Here is a 17,437-nt window from a genome sequence, read left to right as displayed (position 1 = left end):
GGGTGCCTTCAAAAGTGGCAGTTGGGTGGAGTGAATTGCATTGCCTGCAGTACTAATTCATGTGTGCAGTATTTCCGACACGTTTGATCTGCTGCAACATTGCATCTTCAATAAGCAACTAAGAGGAATGTTGTACTTTGCTCCCTGTCTTTCTTTGTTTTTAATTTTTTTGGGGGGGGATTTTCATATTCACCTCTGTGTGATACTACCAATCACGAATAGTTCATTTTTGAGGCAAAATATTGCTATGTAGCTTTTGTTCACTCAGCTGGTTTCAGGTGTGATTGTTTAGCCAATTCGTTTAGCCTGCAAAACTGCGACATCGGCGGATTCAATTATCAAAGAATGCTTAAGGTATACCTGTTGGACATTTTCCATGACACTGTGCCTGTATGTCACAGCACTTAGGAACTCCTCCTTTGATGTTGCCCTCAACACACCCAAATGTAAGCATATATTGTCAATGCAAAGCAGAACATTGCTTTGTGTAGAGTGAAGCTTGACAAGTGTGCTTATAAACCGACTGCTGTCAGGCTGATGAATAAAAAATAACATTCATTCATTCATTCATCTTCCGTACCGCTTGATCCTCACTAGGGTCGCGGGGGGTGCTGGAGCCCATCCCAGCCGTCTCCGGGCAGTAGGCGGGGGACACCCTGAATCGGTTGCCAGCCAATCGCAGGGCACACAGAGACGAACAACCAACCACACTCACACTCACACTCACACTCACACCTAGGGACAATTTAGAGTGTTCAATCAGCCTGCCACGCATGTTTTTGGAATGTGGGAGGAAACCGGAGCACCCGGAGAAAACCCACGCAGGCCCGGGGAGAACATGCAAACTCCACACAGGGAGGCCGGAGTTGGAATCGAACCCGGTACCTCTGCAATCATAATAATAATAATAATAATAATTAAATTATGTGAAGGAAAATTGTAAATAGTACTGAGATTTGTCCATTGTGTTCATATTGTATTTAATTGAAAGAAAGATGTTTGTTGTTTTTTTTTCTCTTTCTCCTTTCTTCTTTCTACATACATTCTTGCTGCTGGAGGCTGTAAATTTCCCCAGTGTGGGACGAATAAAGGATATCTTATCTTAAACGCAGTGGAAACAAGGGAGTGTAAAAAGAATCGTGGCCCATCGACAGCAATGTTGCTACTCAATGTCACTTTTCCATTACAGTGGCCAGAACGGCCCCACACCACAACACACCACACCAGCCTTTCTTGGCCCAGCCTGCTTTTCCATCACACCAGGCGTGGGGTGGGATCAATTGAACTCGACAAGCCTGTACTGCACAATGCACAATTGCAGTGGATAGCGTTCTGTCATACCATTTCACGAGTGCCGTGTACTTTTTTCGCGGCGGTTCAAAATATGAATTGCTGTTGCACAATGTAGTGACGTTGTAAAGTACGGCCCATCAAATGCATAGAAGCATTCACGTGTAGAAGAAAAATGAATTTCCGGGTTTAAGCTGGTGAGACACTGAAAAGTGACCATTTTGGAGGTGCAAGGTTTTGCCCTGTCGCCTACGCTATGCGGATTTGCACTTTTTACAAAAATTAATTCAACACAATTCATGGCATACCCCAAGCTATGGCACCTCAAGCTCTCTTTGGTGTTGAATTGCCAGGTTGAGTTTGTCCCCAGCGCCTCAGTTTGGGCAGAACAATGACAAAATTCTGGCTCTCATGTACTGTACGTGTGAAAAACCATGAAGTGATTTGTGTTCTAGCATTCCCGGAGTTCCACATGGTCATAAAAAAATATCATGAAAGCAGAGCGTTCACGGTGTTCTCAAACGATAATCCTGTAGCCAGACCAATGTTCTCCAATATTCAGATCCCAGGCAACCAATCATCCATCCATCCCATCGTCCGTCCATCCATTGTTTCGCGGCCTCCATAACAACCAATCTTGATCGGGGTCCGGTCAGTTGATCCTCTGGGACTTGGGTTACAGCTGAAAAGGCCATCTCATTTTTCGCAACCTTTTCAATACCCCCCTACACTCTATTTGGCCAGGTCTTCATGACACGAGGAGTCATATTTCTTGTTTTCTTTTTATGACGGCTCACATCGGCAGTGAAGTCTTCGATTTCTAGTAATTTGGGAATGCATGCATGATGTTGGAGAGCCAATAATACAAAATGTGGGTGGCGTTTGCATAATAGACATTGATAATCTCCTCATAGAATTATTGGTTAACCAGTGGATTCAGGTTGAACATCTACATGGGGATATTGATCAAACTAAACATCTACATGGGGATATTGATCAAACTAAAGGAGGGAAAATCTTGGTTTAATACAAATGGAAAAGAGATCTGCAAATATTCAAATGTGCAGCTTTTCATACGAAACAAATACACTGACAAATAATCGTTATTAGTTCTATTGTAGTGCAGTTTTATATATATATTAGTATGAAATATACATTATATTGCAGTACTGTATTTCAACAAAATCTCCATGATTTGTAGTTCAATGTCAAATGTACTCATTTGAATCTTTTTGGCCAATTATGTTAAAAAATATATTTTTGTTGTCAGTGGTTTGGCTTACAATGGTACCAATATATGAGTTCATTCATTCTAATTAATTAATCAAACATTTTATTTTTAAAAAAAATCATTCATGCCAGTTGTATGCGTAAAATTGGAATGAAATGACGAGCGGGCTATTTGTTTCGAATATCAAAATCAACCAGCCGGCGCTTCACGTGCTGCAGTGCGCCGGCTTACATCTGCTTACAATATTTTTGACACGCCAACGCTAATAAATAGAAGTCGTCGAGTAACTACACTAAACACTTGTCAAGCAGATCTATGCGGCTCGGTTTACAGACCCGCTCTCACACGTCGCAAAGACAGTTTTATTATACAGTCGATTCGAAGCTTGTCGGGGCACGAATGGTCCCGCGTACAGTACAGAATTTTTTATTTTTCCTGAGTTACTCTGTTTGAAAGTTGACCGTATATGCAGCTGAAGTGTACCTGCATGGCATGGCATCCAGATTTATAGCCGGTTTGCTCTTTACAAAATTGTAATCGCACACTTGAGCTTCTAATAGTGTTATTATGAGCGGTCTGACAAGCCTACCCCCACCCGCGCCCCCTACATCCCGCAGCTTTGTGAGCTGCTCCTGGGGAAATTTACAGCTCCTGACTGTGGTTTGGAGCCTGGCCAGTTATTTTCCACGATGGAGTTGACAGAGCGCACGAGACAGCTCCTTTAGAGTATCGGCAGGCTTCCTTCACCGTACTAGCGATTACTTATGTGTCCCTGCTGTTTCTTGGTGGAGGAGGCAGTGGGGGTGGGGGGGGGGCACTGACTTTCACAGCCATTCTAACTTTCCACATTTGTATTTGTGTTTGCAGTGTGTAACAAACAAGTGAACGTGCATCGGCGACTCTGGCTGTTCTTTCCGCCTCCATGCGCTAGATAACATTACGGTACATGAATTGCTCCAGTTGACACAATTGGTGATGTATTTAAAGTTCACTTGTAACTCCGATTTTTGCCCGCCACTCAAATCGAGTCTGCGTCTCATAAAGCTCATAAATTGAGGCACTCGTAAGTCAAGGTACCACTGTGCTTCCTAAAATGAATGCCCTTGCAGTGAGAAATGTGAGCCTCAGTCGCACTTTTCAGCAGATGCTACAAAATGTGCAGAATGTTCACATGGCAGATTTGTTGGTGTTCACATGATTTTTTTAAAAAGTGTGCTTTAATAAATTCAAATGTATTTTAAGCATGGGGGAGGGTTGAAATGAACGTTTTAATATGATCACAGATTTTCACTCGGCGAGTGGGTCTTAAATGCATCTATCCCCCCCGCGATGAATGGAGGTTGGCTGCATCGATCAACATAATATGGACTTAATTAGATGAGCGTCCCTCACAGTGTGCGTCCCCCAACCCCCCTGTCAGCTGTGGCTCGGAACGCATGCTTAGAATAGCAATGCATCTATAGTGTAGCGTTACATTGAACCTACCTTATGTGGCGGCTGCGCATCTGACCACTTGATATGAATTGGTGTCTGAACTAAAGATAGCAAATTCCACACACCGTGGTCTTTTTTTTTTAAACCTCTTATGTCCGTGGCCATACATTAAAAATAAAACAAACATTCCGCCAGTGTGTACAACGAGGTCCAGAGAAAATGCTGCCCCTCACCCGACTTGTATAAACCAAACAGCCAGTCTCTGCCCGACTTAAAGTAAACTTTTCGCTTGGAGTCCAGACCCACATTTCTCTTGTGAGCATCTGTACCAAATCAGTGGCGGCTGTCTGACGCTACCACAAAGTTAGAAGATTGGGATACACACTAAATCCTAAAAAAGTTTAGAAATTGTCTTTCTTATAAGCTATATTAATAGTAAAAAAAAATAAATGACTAAAGCATTTTATAAAGGTCGTAAATCATGCGAATAGGTGAGTATTTCCATGTATAATTGGGGACAGATGTATAGTGAATAGTGAACCACGAATAGGTGGGTTGTTGCTGTACAATAATCCGCCACGATATTGCGGTTCACACTTGGTGGTTCTGCTACAGCATATCACGGATTTGGCTTCATGACGTTGATGACTGTTTATTAAACCATCCAAGTACCGTGCGTACGGCTACGAACGACATTTATTGACTCTGGAAGAAATTTCGGAACTAAAAAATTTTGTAAGAGACACGTTTTCCATGTAAATAGCCTAATCCATTCCAAGTCTCCCCAAAATTCAGACGTAAATGTTTTCAAAGTCATAAAACCGCATCAAAATATGTAACAAATTCATGTTGTTACATATGGCCAATGGGATGCTAGGTAATAGCTAGCTATAAGCATGTTGCGTTCAGGAAACTCGGAGCTACGAGTAGCAGCCCATACTGTGTTTTTACCTTTCGTATGTTGAAATCTTTTTTGTAACAAGAGGCAATATTTTCCTGTCGAGGCGTTTCATGACTTGAACATTTTGTACGGCGAGACATTCCTAAGTAAGGTTTGTTAGACTGGGCTATCGGAACGAAGAGTAATTATAACATGGTGACGCCTTTGTGTTGGTCAAGGTGGAGGGAAGAGGAAGACACTGTTGCTCTCAGACACTTCCATGGGGGCAGGGGCTCTGTTTGTGTTGGCTGACACCTTCCTTATAGCACTAATCCACTCTTTCTCCTCCCCCGTCCTTCCTTGTTTTTTTTTCTTTGCGAGAAGCTGAAAAGTTCTCCCTTACCCTCTGCTCCCAGGCTTTTCTTTACATTAACGTCTAGAATGGGTACAACGGTCTGCTGTTTACTGGAATTGTAAATACATAACTGTTAAACATGAGTTTCAGATCACGTTTTCCTTTTATTTGACTCTTTTTGTTACAGGAAAGCCTTGCAGTGTTTGTTTGTGGCTAGCTCGATCAAGCGTTCATTTCCGGTCGGTTACGAGGCTGTCCTTCAATTATTTAAAAAGGAAAAAAAAATTCCAGCGTATCACGACAGGAATATTTATCTCACCACTACTACTGGCATCAGGAGGCACCTAATTGATTTATTATGGAAGCCCTTTAATGTGGACAGCTGCTTCCTGCTAAAAAATAGGTCATGGGTTAAATTAAACGACCTTGTTCCTTCTTTTTGACACACAAATTGCAGTCTGAGGAATGGAATGTAAATGTTGTGTTTAGGGTTGCAACTAAATATTATTTTGTCCATTAATGGATCACTCGATTGGTCCGTAACATGTCAGAAAAAAGGCGAAATGACGGATGTTCCGGCATTCGTTCATGATTGTGATATTCTCGCACCTGCAGACTTCCTCCAGTTTCGAAAAGAAATGTTTTTGGGTGTTAAGACTGGAACATTTTTAGTTACAAAACAAAAGTCGCAACGTTTGGAGACCTGATTTCACACGTTTTGTCACATTAAAAATATGTCAATATGTCAAATTTTAAAATATGGAACGGAGGCTTTGTCACCAAAATGCAGCCGTTTATTTTGAAAAGTTCCTTAACATTTTGCTTGCGCTTTTGAAAAGGGGAATTTTGCAGTATTTAAGACCCAGTTTCAAGTTTGTCTAAAAACAGCAGTCGTCATATAATCAGCTGTCCAAAGGAAAGTTTTTATCCATTTAAAGGTGAGAAGGTCCATGAATCTGGTTTTAGATTTTTTTCTTTCTCTTGACTTGTGAGAGAGTCTTTTTCACTTCCATCAACGCTGCCTATCTGCATGACTTGATCTGCAGTCCCCCTATCATGACCAGTCTAGCCACTGGAGGGCTACAGCCGTGTGGCAAGAGGAAGGAATCAGGGAGTGATGTCGGGGGTGGGGGGGGGGGCAAAGTGACCCCTGACCCCTGTTGCCATTAATCACTAGGCTCCTGATGGCCTTGTCCCTGGGGGGAAATCAGTCCGGGGCAAAGGATGATGGGAGGTGAAGCCTGCAGCCAATTACAGATGGGCTGGGAGCAGCTGAGTGGACAGATCAGGGCTTTATAGAGAGATGAAATGAGCGCTGGGTTGCCATGTGAGCCCGACGGGGCTCCTGTCCTTCTCAACGCCACGTCATCACCGACACTCCACCGGCGCTCTCCTAGTAAAACGAGCAGATGGAGAAGTCGCAACAATTACAACTGCAGAAATGGCCGCCTGTGATGAAAGCACACTTGGCTCTGCTGTGATCAAAAGAGGTGTTTGGGTCGGTCCAATTAGGCTGCTTAGAGTTAAACGGCGCAGATGTTGCACAGAAAAGGCAACCGTGGCTTGTTGACTCTCTGGACGCAGCTGTTGCCAAAGTGGGTTTTTTTTTCCCCAAAAAATTTTAGAAAGAATTATTACATGTCTGTCTCCATAATGCGATTGCACCAGACTGAAATTCGAAACCTTACGTTGATCAGTTAATGCCGTCTTCTCAGGTTTCAAACACAGCTCCACACCACTTAGGACAGGCACAAAATTAAGTCGGTATAGTAAGCCCCCACTATTCACGGTGACTAGGAATCGAGCCCGATCACACGTAATTGACAGCGCCTCAAACGATGTGCCTTAATCAATAAATTCTTAAGTATACTCCAAAATATGATTGCAAAAACTTTCCAATCATTTCAACTTGACTTGACAACGTTGCCCTTAAAATGGGTTACACCAAAAGTGCACATGCAGGAAAGACTCTCCATAGCTTTCCATGAACAACCCAGGCTAAACCGGGCTTTTCACTGACATATTAAGATGCTCATCTCTCATTGGAAATGTATCACTCAAACGTACTTCATGAGACCAATCACTACTTTCCTATTGGCCACTGCTTTGGCACCAGCTTTTTGACGTCTTATAGCAAAAATGCAAATAGCATCGGCTAAGTTCCACAAAATAAATAATAGTAATCATTGGCATTATCATGAATACCAAAGTGCAATAGGTGGAGGTTCGCTGTTCATTCTTGATGTCCCTGGTGCTGAGTCTGTCTTGACATCGCTCTAAAATAGTGACATCCATGCTTTTCATGGGACAACAACTTCATTGACTGTGAGGTCCTGTTTTAAAAACACATCTGTCTTTGTACACGTGAAGTGTGGCGCGAGCTGTTTGTGGCCTCACTAGCAGCTGGCCAGGCCATCACCACGTCAGGGGGGGGTGGGTGGGGGGGTGGGGGGGTTGGTGTTAGGGGGCAAAGCACTCTTTGTTGTGGGCTCATTGTTGCGGCTTGAAAACATGGCTTCCTGCTGACCTGCACTTTAATTCACACATCAATAACCCCTGGCTGATCTCTGACCTTGCTTGGTTGTACTAATTGTTTGATGTGGGCTTGATGCTGCATCAAATAAGTGACACCCAACACTTTTGGTCCGTGTTCTGGAAACATGGCAAAAAGGCAATCAAAAAATATTTTCAGGCCTTGCGGGGATGTGTGGTAGCAGCATTTATAGCCATTCAGCTCTGTACAATCTAATATTACACTCATGTTCTGTGTCATGTCACTCTTACAGCTAGGCGATATGACACTATATATCGCAAAGATAACATTTTATCATGTCCTTTTTTTTATACCATGGCATTATCATTTTTCATGTGCAGATAACAGCATGTACGGATAAGCTTGATTTGATGGCCAAAAGCTTTCACTTATCCATCCGATGCCGCACCGCTGCCACCACTGAACAACAATACAGGGAAGTGTATCACAATACGGTGTCACTGTACATAACAAACCTGTGGTGCAAAATTTTTTAAAAAATAACAATACAGGGAAGTGTATCACAATACGGTGTCACTGTACATAACAAACCTATGGTGCAAAATTTTTTAAAAATGATTGAAAATAAGCACCTCCACATCTGAGACCATGGTCCTCAGTCGAAAAAAGGTAGATTACCCTCTCCAGGTCAGGAATGAGATCCTGCCCCAATTAGAGGAGTTCAACAGGTGGACTGGTGCATTACATGCTGTGATGCGGACTCTGTATCGGTCATTTATCTTTTGCGGATTACAATAAATAAATAAATAGAAGTCCATATGCTCTCGAATGGCTGACCGTGAATGAACTAAATCACTTTGCCCTACTCCATAGGTGCCACCGTCCTAAAATAATGTGGCTTAAGCCCCCCCTCCCACTCCCCCCATTTCTTTCCGAAAACCAAACCAAAATTATATTGTGTGTATATATATATATATATATATACAATTAAAAAAAACATTAACGTTGGGGAGAATCGACTGGGATGTCGCCGATTTCAGCAAGAGGTGGTCAGCATTTTGAGATGTTTAAGGCCCAAGAAACATTTTGTCCAAATATGACCTCGGCCGTGATTTTCAGAGAATGACGCTACGTACTTGTCTCAGTATCTGTTTGCAAAAGAAGCTGGCACTCTTGTTTTGCCTCACATTAACTGGCTTTGCAGATTAGACCGATGTTTCCCCTGCCACAACATTTATCTGCAGCTTTGGTGAACCCAGCGGCACCAACACCTCGACGGGAAGCTTCTGTGCCACCACATACGCAGCATTGCTATTGCCAGGTCTGAATTGTTCCGTCGTGAGGTAGACGGTAAACGTCTTCACCTCCATGTCAGAACACACTTTGCTTGACTTTGCATTTATTTGAATGTTGAAAGAAAACACCCCCCCCATTGGAAATAATGACAATGAAACAATACAGGTCAAACTGTCACCATTTATCTTAAACCGCCTGTTATTTTTGGTACCTTTGCTCCGCCATAAATGTTCACAGATTCATGTGACCCACTTGAGTCATTAAAGCTCTAAAATGCTTTTTTTTATACAGTATTCTTAAAAGACTAAATCTGTTTGAAAGTTTTCTCCAAATTTGCTTCTTTGTGTTCAACTGCATATTTGGAAATTATTCCATTTTAAAACCAAATTTCTAAAGACAGTTTTATTTTTTTTGGTGCAAACATATACTTTTTGTCCTATATACGTCATCTCTCACAGTTCACATTTAGGCCTTATTTTACAACTATTCCAATGGTCAACTGTTTTGAAAATGTTGATGGTCAAACGCGCGGGTGTCAAAGTCAAGGCCCGGGGGCTACATCTGGCCTGCCACATCATTCTATGTGGCCCGCGAAAACAAATCATGCACGTCAAGTTGCTAAAGTCTGAAGCAAAATTTGAAATTGTCACATAAAATCCACAATAACAGTCATTATTCTTGACTTCTGATTTTCAAACTAGTTATTCATCAATTTGTTGTGCGCTGTGTATGCAATATGTGGAGGGGATTAAACATTTATATGGTTTCTCAAAATTCATAATGGCCCTCCAAGGGCAATGTAACTACAATGTGGCCCGCGACAAAAATGAGTTTGACACCCCTGGTCAAACATGTTGCTAGTCTGATTGGTGTTTTTGCTCGTCATGCAGGCCTTATTTTGGACACACCCCGACAACACAATCCCATTCTGTTGACTGTGTATTCGCTGTGACGTGCTGTACACGCCCCATTGTTGATCCCTACAATGAGGAAAGAGCAATGCCAGAAAATGCTTGGCTGCCGCCACGTCGCATGACATGCGTGTGAACAAGCATGTAAACATTCTGCTTGTACATCTGTTTGCGTTTGCCTTTAGACGGGATTGCAGTCTGTTGACACTCTATGACAATCTTGTCAAATGACAACATTATTTGAATCGCCGTTGCCGCAATGCGTCATGGGATATATTGCTTTTCTCTACAGCGGAATAGTGGACAGTGCGTGAGTCCGCCAATGTCAATTTGCAAAACATCCACTTCCGCACACCATTTCAATGTTTCAAATGCAGTTGGCGTTGAAAAACAGTGCCGCGCAAACCAAAGACTCTTGAGTCCAGAATCAGCATTGAGTTGTGAATTGGACTTCCTGCTCTAAGGCAGGTCCATTTGCCCACATCACACCCCCGTTGCACGTGGCTTAAAGACATGTTGCTAAAATGAATCAGGGCTAATCTGCATGGCCTGATCGCTGTTATTCGTCAAAGTCATTAATGAGTCCAATTCCAAGTTAAGGGGCTGAAGGATTGACGGGAATTAACCGGGCAGAGCAACTCTGCGTACGAGTGGCCTTGTACGTGTGCCTCGGGTGTGTTGGATTTAGTGCGGCAATCCTCTAAATGAGCTTCATTATACTGGACTATCCTGCAGGTTCCACCCACTGCTGTCTGTGGATTAGCGGGTTGCTGCCCCCCCCCCTGCCTCCAGTGACTCCTCCCTCCATACTTAATTAGATGTGTTGCACTTTTTGATTCTGTACATAATACAGTACATAGTTTTGTACAGAGTACAGAAACTATTTTTATCTCTATTAAGGGCTGGAGTTCAAATTTTTTATATTCGGATATGCGACTGAAAACGATATTGAATGATCGGTATTCGGATTTTTTTTTTAATAGTTTGTTTTTGTGTACAAATAATTACTACAAAAGAGAAAAACGTGACAGAACTGAATTTGCGTTTAATATTTAATTGGTAAGGTTTATGTGGGCCAGAACTTTGGTCACAAGCATTAGTTAAGATACATAACAATCATTCTAGACCAGGGGTGTCAACGATAATAATTTGTTCAATTATTGTTCAAGTGAATATAAACGGTAACAAAGTGTAAACGTTATTTATTACACATGGTGATTTGACATTTCGATTCAAATTGACACACGTTTTTTTTTTCACGGGCCTTGCTTACTTGCTTATTCCAGTCTTTCGTAGCCGAAGACGACGTTGCGCTCCCCCATCCTTCGATCCCCGCGCTGTTGACGCCGCTGATGCGCACGTTGGTGCGCCCTCAGACCCGCCAGAGTAGCGCAGCCGCGCCCGCAAAGGTCGCAGCGATAGTGGCCGTCCATAACCGGCATGTAGCTTCACGGGCCACATAAAATGAGGCAGCGGGCCGGATCGGTCCCCCAGGTCTAGAGTTTGACGCATGATTGAAACCAAGGCGACAATCTATTAGCCATGTTGTGACACGAGCAGTTATGCATGGTGTAAAACCAGTGTATCAAACTCAAGGCCCGGGGGCCACATCTGGCCCATGTATCAAACTGTGGCCCACTAAAGCAAATAAAGTGTATCTACTTCATGTTTCGCAGCTTTGTTCTCTAAATTTGGCATAAAACCAATGGCATTTTCTTTCTTCACTTTTAACAGACATTACTCAGTCCCTCTACCGCCAATGCCCATCGAAACATGAATTGAACAATAGTTGTAAACTTCCATTAAATATTCTCTTACCACAGTTTTGCATGAAATCTAATCGCTCCATGTACGGCACTTTGTATGCAGCGATGGCTGTTTGAAAGTGCTCTATAAATAATGTTGACTTGACTTGACAAATTAAATGTGTTGTCAACAGGATGTAATAACAATGAACTCCAGGGGCAATTGGGTAATATTTCTGGAATAATCTGATGATTAGACTGTACGTTGACATGGTTTTCAGTCATAACAGCCCGCTGAGGGAAACTGGATTATAACTACGATGTGGCGCTTGACCAAATTGAGTTTGACATCCCTTGTTTTGAAGAACAAAAGTGTGAGTCTTCAGGAGGAAGGCATGACATTTGAGTCCCCCCCAATTTGTCTCTTCGGTTGCGTTGTTTTCAATAGAGTTAACAAAATAATGAGTCAACAATTGAAAAGAAAAAACGATACCTTCCTCACCTCCCTTTTTGACCGTGCCCACTCCTCTCCACACGCTCCCTTCATGCTTGAGTGCAGATAAGCTGTTGACAAGATTAATGCATCTGTATCAAAAGTCTCGAGCTGCTCGGCTTTGTGTTGTTTGCGAATCCCCTTTTCCAGGTCAAGCCAGATTGCCTTAACTGGGCTAATGTGTTTTCAAGCCAAATTTAACAGGCGTGCAAGACACATGCCAGCCTCATTGCCAACCTTGTCCTACGCCATGTCCTGCATTACCAAATCATGAGGGCTTTTTTTTTCACGTATGATTCATGGTAAAGCCAAAAAAAAAAAACTTTGGATATCCTCAATCTGATATTGGCCATTTCCCATGGTCCTTCAGACATAAACTTCTCACGCAGTTTAAATCATTCATACCTGCCGCTAAATTGTTGGGGTGAAATCCAGCCTCCAAAGCCAGTTTAATGTAGCAAAACATGAAATTTGATAGCCTTGTCTTTTATGAGAAGATCCACCAAAAAGTCTCATGCATGTAAAGATACAGAAAGTCTGCCATTTTACTTTGAAGTAGTCATTTTTCCCATTTATAGGGTTCATTTAACCCTTTCAGGGTCAGCGGTTACTACAGTGGACAGTTTGTTATTGGGTTACAGGGTGCACGAAAGGGGGAAAAGTGAACTCCTATAGATTGTGTTCAATTTTCCATACACCATACCATATATACTAAGAATTCAAAATGTCATTATTGCTTGTGGCCAGAACAAAACAGCACACTTGGATGGCTTCTAATAATGCACTCTTGCAGAAATCCATCTTCATTCATCATCTTTGTATCACAGATGCATCTTATTTTGTGCCTGTTACTGTTTGCTGCACCCCCCCCCCCCCCCCCCTTTTAAGTGCTGACAAGCCTCAACAATGGAGAACTTGTCTGGCTACTCTGTCACAAATGCATGTGCAAACAAGTAATTATTGATATTACAACCACGTGATACCTTTCCCGCTTTGACGGTCCAGGCGGCGTGAATCATGTCTTTTTTTTTTGTCCCCCCCCCCCCCCACCCCACCCCGCTACACCAGGCACCCCGGTCAACCGTATTCCCATCATGGCCAAGCAAGTGCTGGATCTTTACATGCTGTACAAGCTGGTGACGGAGAAGGGAGGCCTGGTGGAGGTCATCAACAAGAAGATCTGGAGAGAGATCACCAAGGGACTCAACTTGCCCACCTCCATCACCAGCGCCGCATTTACCCTGCGCACACAGTAAGACGCAAAATGGCCTCCAACACATTCTACAGTCAACTTGAAGTGATTTACTTTAACTATAATTAGGACTCAGGCATCTGGCCGTGTGAAGGTCCATCTAGACTTGCTGTTTATCATCAATGAATCACCTTTGATGGCTGCAACATCTATGAAAATTTAGACCCCAAAACCTCCAAACTCACAAAGTAGCACCAACTGAAAAGATTTTGCCCCAGATTCCAGGTTTACCAAGCAACACGAAATTGGGTATCATATCACAACAACAACAAAAAGTCTCAAGGAGGTATGCCCAAACTTCAATAGGAATTTGGGTATTTTGGTTTGAAGCAGGCATTTTGAGTAAATTCCAAGCCTTTTACTTTGACAGGATCCGACAAGGGAATAAGGGAATTTGGACAAATCAGCCCCAGTCAGAAGCAAATGTCCTTTAAAATGACCAAGGTATTTTTTTTAACTACACCATGCATTGTGGCCAAAGCATGCCATCAAAGTTAAATAATTATTTCAACAATTTTTGGGAAGTTCAATAAAAATATCTCTGACACCAATTTCATTAATCAATATGAAATTGGTTAATGTGTCTATTATGAAAGGACATGGAAAAGTGTCAGGTACCCAAGTCCAAAATTGAACAGGAAGCAGGCCTTTTTGGGCGAATTTCTGAGCTTGCGCTTTGACAACTCCCACTATGGAATTTGTCCACATCCACCCCAATCAGGAACAGGCATTCTATAAGTTGGTGTTAAATTGTCAAGCTTTTTTGCCTGAGCTATGTAATGTGGTCAGAGCATTGCGCTAAATTTCACATGTGCGGAATTGAAAATAGTCTGCCATCTTGGGCAAATTCCACAGCTTGGGCTTTGAATTGCCGTTTACAATTACATTGTAAATGCATTTTTTTTTCTAGCAGTTCCATTTCAATGCGGGGCCAATCAAATGCTCTCACAGGCCATGTGCTGTATGACCCACGTGGGTCATACATGTTGCGCGGTTTAGCCACAAGCGTGTGTTTGCGTGCCTCACCCGCTGTATTTGTACACATGCCTCCATTTGTCTCCTCCACCGAGCCACTTTCCCTTCTCACCTCCAATCCCCTGCGTCTATTACATCACATTGATGGATCACTATTCATTTATTGATCGCGTAGGTTCAGAGTTCGCCAAGACTAAGGTGGCCGCCTGAGTGACAGCTGGAAGTTGGAGAACGCTTCAGATGGTGCCGCCACCATAACGGATAGAAAAGCTGGAATGGACTGTCACACCACATTGTCCACTAATAAGGATGCCCTAATGAAGCCTCATGTATTTTTAATGTGCTCCGCAGGCTCTATCTAATGGATGCTGGGGCTCTTAGCGCCTTATTGATCCGCCGTGATGCAGTCAGCATACATAATAACACTGCATGTTCATTTTAACTTGCGTTCTAATGGCAGAAAAAACACTGAAGCTGTGACTGTGCATGTACTCCGTGACGTCAGCGCAACACTCAGCATGTTTTGTACACTTCGACACACAGTGCACCATGACGCATCGCAGTCTCTCCAGTCTGGGTGAAAGAGAGCAAGGCTGTCTCAGTGCATAGCAGTCTCTCCTGTCTATAGTGAAAGAGAGCCAGGCTGTCTCGTATTTATTTATGTAGCTACTGGAAGGAGACCCGCTTTAGCTTTAGCTTTCATCGTAAAACTTTACGAGAAGCAACCGAGTGCAGTATGTGGAGTACTCCTACTGCAATGCTAAAGCACACACTATTAACCTAGCTCCTTGAATGTATTTGAACTCAAGCCATTTGGCATTTGTATCTCGTTTCGCAGGTACATGAAGTATTTGTACCCCTACGAGTGCGAGCGTAAGGGCCTTAGCTCCCCGGGCGAGCTCCAGGCCGCCATCGACAGCAACCGACGCGAGGGCCGCCGCCCCAGCTACAGCAGCAGCCTCTTCCGCTTTTCGCCGTCGCCCAGCACTGCCCCTCACATCCTCTCACCTCCCAAGATGCACCTATCCGCCATCGGGGCTGGCACCTCTGCGGCCCTCAATGGCCTGCAGGGCTCGCCGGGGTCCGTCCTGAAGAAAGGTAATAGAACCGCAAACATGCTGGACACGTTAAGTACACCATAACAAGAATAACAGACATACTTTTCGTATTAATTCAGCATTGTCTATTACTGTAGTCATATGGAGAAGTGTTTTAATGTATGAACATTGAATTAAAAGTTAAAATATGTCCGTATTGGTTGTCTCTGCTATAGTTGTGTTGATCTGATCTCGAGTGTTCCAGTGAGAAGGTGGTCGCTGATTAGTTAGAGAAATGGCTCCCTCTGATGGCCATTCAAAGGAATTGCAACGAGTGCTTGCATACAATACAGGGCTACTTCACTGGTGCTGAGCAGTGGCAAACATCCTAGGTTCCGGTCAAAAGTAATTGGTAACCTTGAAGCGGTTAATTTATATATATATTATCAGTGATTTTATTCACAGCTCTGGAAAAAAAATGAGTACTTTGCGTTTGGCTTTATAATAAGAATAGCAGTTCCTATTCCGGCCATGCACATAACTGACAAATATGCAGTATTTGTCTTGATAGTTGGGCATATGAAGTGTTTTAGTCCTGTGTGTGTGTGCGTGCGTGTTTGAGGCTTTACATGGCCAGGTGTGATTTGTGTCTGTGTAGCAGCCCATTCTGCCTGGGGCTCTTGAGAACTTCGAGCCTAACAAATGAATAATAACACACTTGCCAACATCACAAGGTTCCTGTTTAGGACTGTCATTACGACAGGAATGTGAACCTGCTGTCACTATTAGTAAAAGTAATCACCGTGAGGAGAGTAGCAATTAAGAAAGGTGGTCTCACGCTCTATTTTCCTCTCCCCTTCAGATGACCTGACTCCCTCCATCATGGCAGGCAGACCCTCCATGGCCCTGGCATTGGGGCAACAGCAGGTGGCGGGCCTGGCGCGCGCCGCCACACTGGAGCAGCTCAGAGAGAAGCTGGAGACCACTGGGGGCGGCGTGGCAGAGGGCCCCGAGAGGAAGATGGCGCGCCTGGCCGAGGAGCAGCAGCGTCTCATGCAACAAGCTTTTCAGCACAACTTGCTGGCCATGGCCTCACAGATGCCCATGAACCTGCGCCTCGGGGCCCCCGCTGCCACCCCCAGAGGTCAGTGCCCTCCCACCACTATTCACTTGTCGAACTTTGGAACTGATGGGAAAAAAAAAGAATGAGCAGGGTTTTGGGTGTTTTTTTTTTCCAGATGAGAAGCAGCAGGACATGTCTCTGAGCATCTCCACCAATGGCAATGCCAGCATCACTGTCTCTGTGGAGGTCAATGGCACAATGTACTCAGGTGGGTGCCTCCTTCTTTAATGTTCAGTTGCAGTCTTGAGTGACCAAGCCCTCCCGCAAATAGCAAAAAAAAATTTTTTTTTTAAAATTCTACGTGTATTTAAGTTCTCATTTATTAAAATACTGATTTGCATGACTACAGTCAATGACAGACAGACAAGGCACTGGTCAGGCTTGCGATATGAATGCACGGCTGTAAGTTACACAACATTGGAAACGGGTGTACTTATGGTTATCTACAACAGATGTGACATCACAGTGTTGTGTGCCAAGAATCCATTCCTTGTAGATGCCACAAGATGACGGAAATCTTGAATTTTGTCCACATGAAGCGCCTCAACTGACTTCAATATAGTTTTTAGGCACCATGATGACGGCAAAGCGCTACTTTAGTCTAAATGAAGCTCATTAACATCGCACTTGAGATTAAATAAAAGTACTTGTCAAAAAAGACACTGGTAAAAAGTACTCATTCAACTCCTGTACTTAAAGGGGAAATCAAGTAAAAAATATATCTTACAATAATATGTTGACTAGCCTAAACAGGGCATTCTGATTAATACTGCATTTGTAGAATATGAATTACACAGGAAAATCCACCCATTGTCATCCATCTCATTGGGTGGCCTTTTTGCCTGGTGCTGCCCCACTTGGTGTCGACTGAAAATTGCAATTGCTCAGGGCTCAGGTAACGACCGGTCATGACTTACCTGT

At 43.3% G+C, this 17,437-nt stretch overlaps 1 protein-coding gene across 1 annotated transcript in view; it reads left to right on the top strand.

Annotated features, from left to right (window-relative positions):
- The window catches only part of LOC127600010 (AT-rich interactive domain-containing protein 3B-like), a 72,303-nt gene that overhangs the window by 50,179 nt on the left and 4,687 nt on the right, over window positions 1–17,437 (top strand). Inside the window, exons 5-8 of the mRNA XM_052064340.1 lie at window positions 13,198–13,381; window positions 15,195–15,454; window positions 16,256–16,537; window positions 16,632–16,724. Coding sequence (XP_051920300.1) covers window positions 13,198–13,381; window positions 15,195–15,454; window positions 16,256–16,537; window positions 16,632–16,724 — 819 coding nt within the window. The remainder of the gene's footprint in view (window positions 1–13,197; window positions 13,382–15,194; window positions 15,455–16,255; window positions 16,538–16,631; window positions 16,725–17,437) is intronic.

This window comes from Hippocampus zosterae, chromosome 4, assembly GCF_025434085.1.
Source record: "Hippocampus zosterae strain Florida chromosome 4, ASM2543408v3, whole genome shotgun sequence".
In the NCBI taxonomy this organism is placed as follows: Eukaryota; Metazoa; Chordata; class Actinopteri; order Syngnathiformes; family Syngnathidae; genus Hippocampus; species Hippocampus zosterae.
Note: the sequence above shows the minus strand (reverse complement) of the source record. Positions and strands in the feature narration are given on the sequence as shown.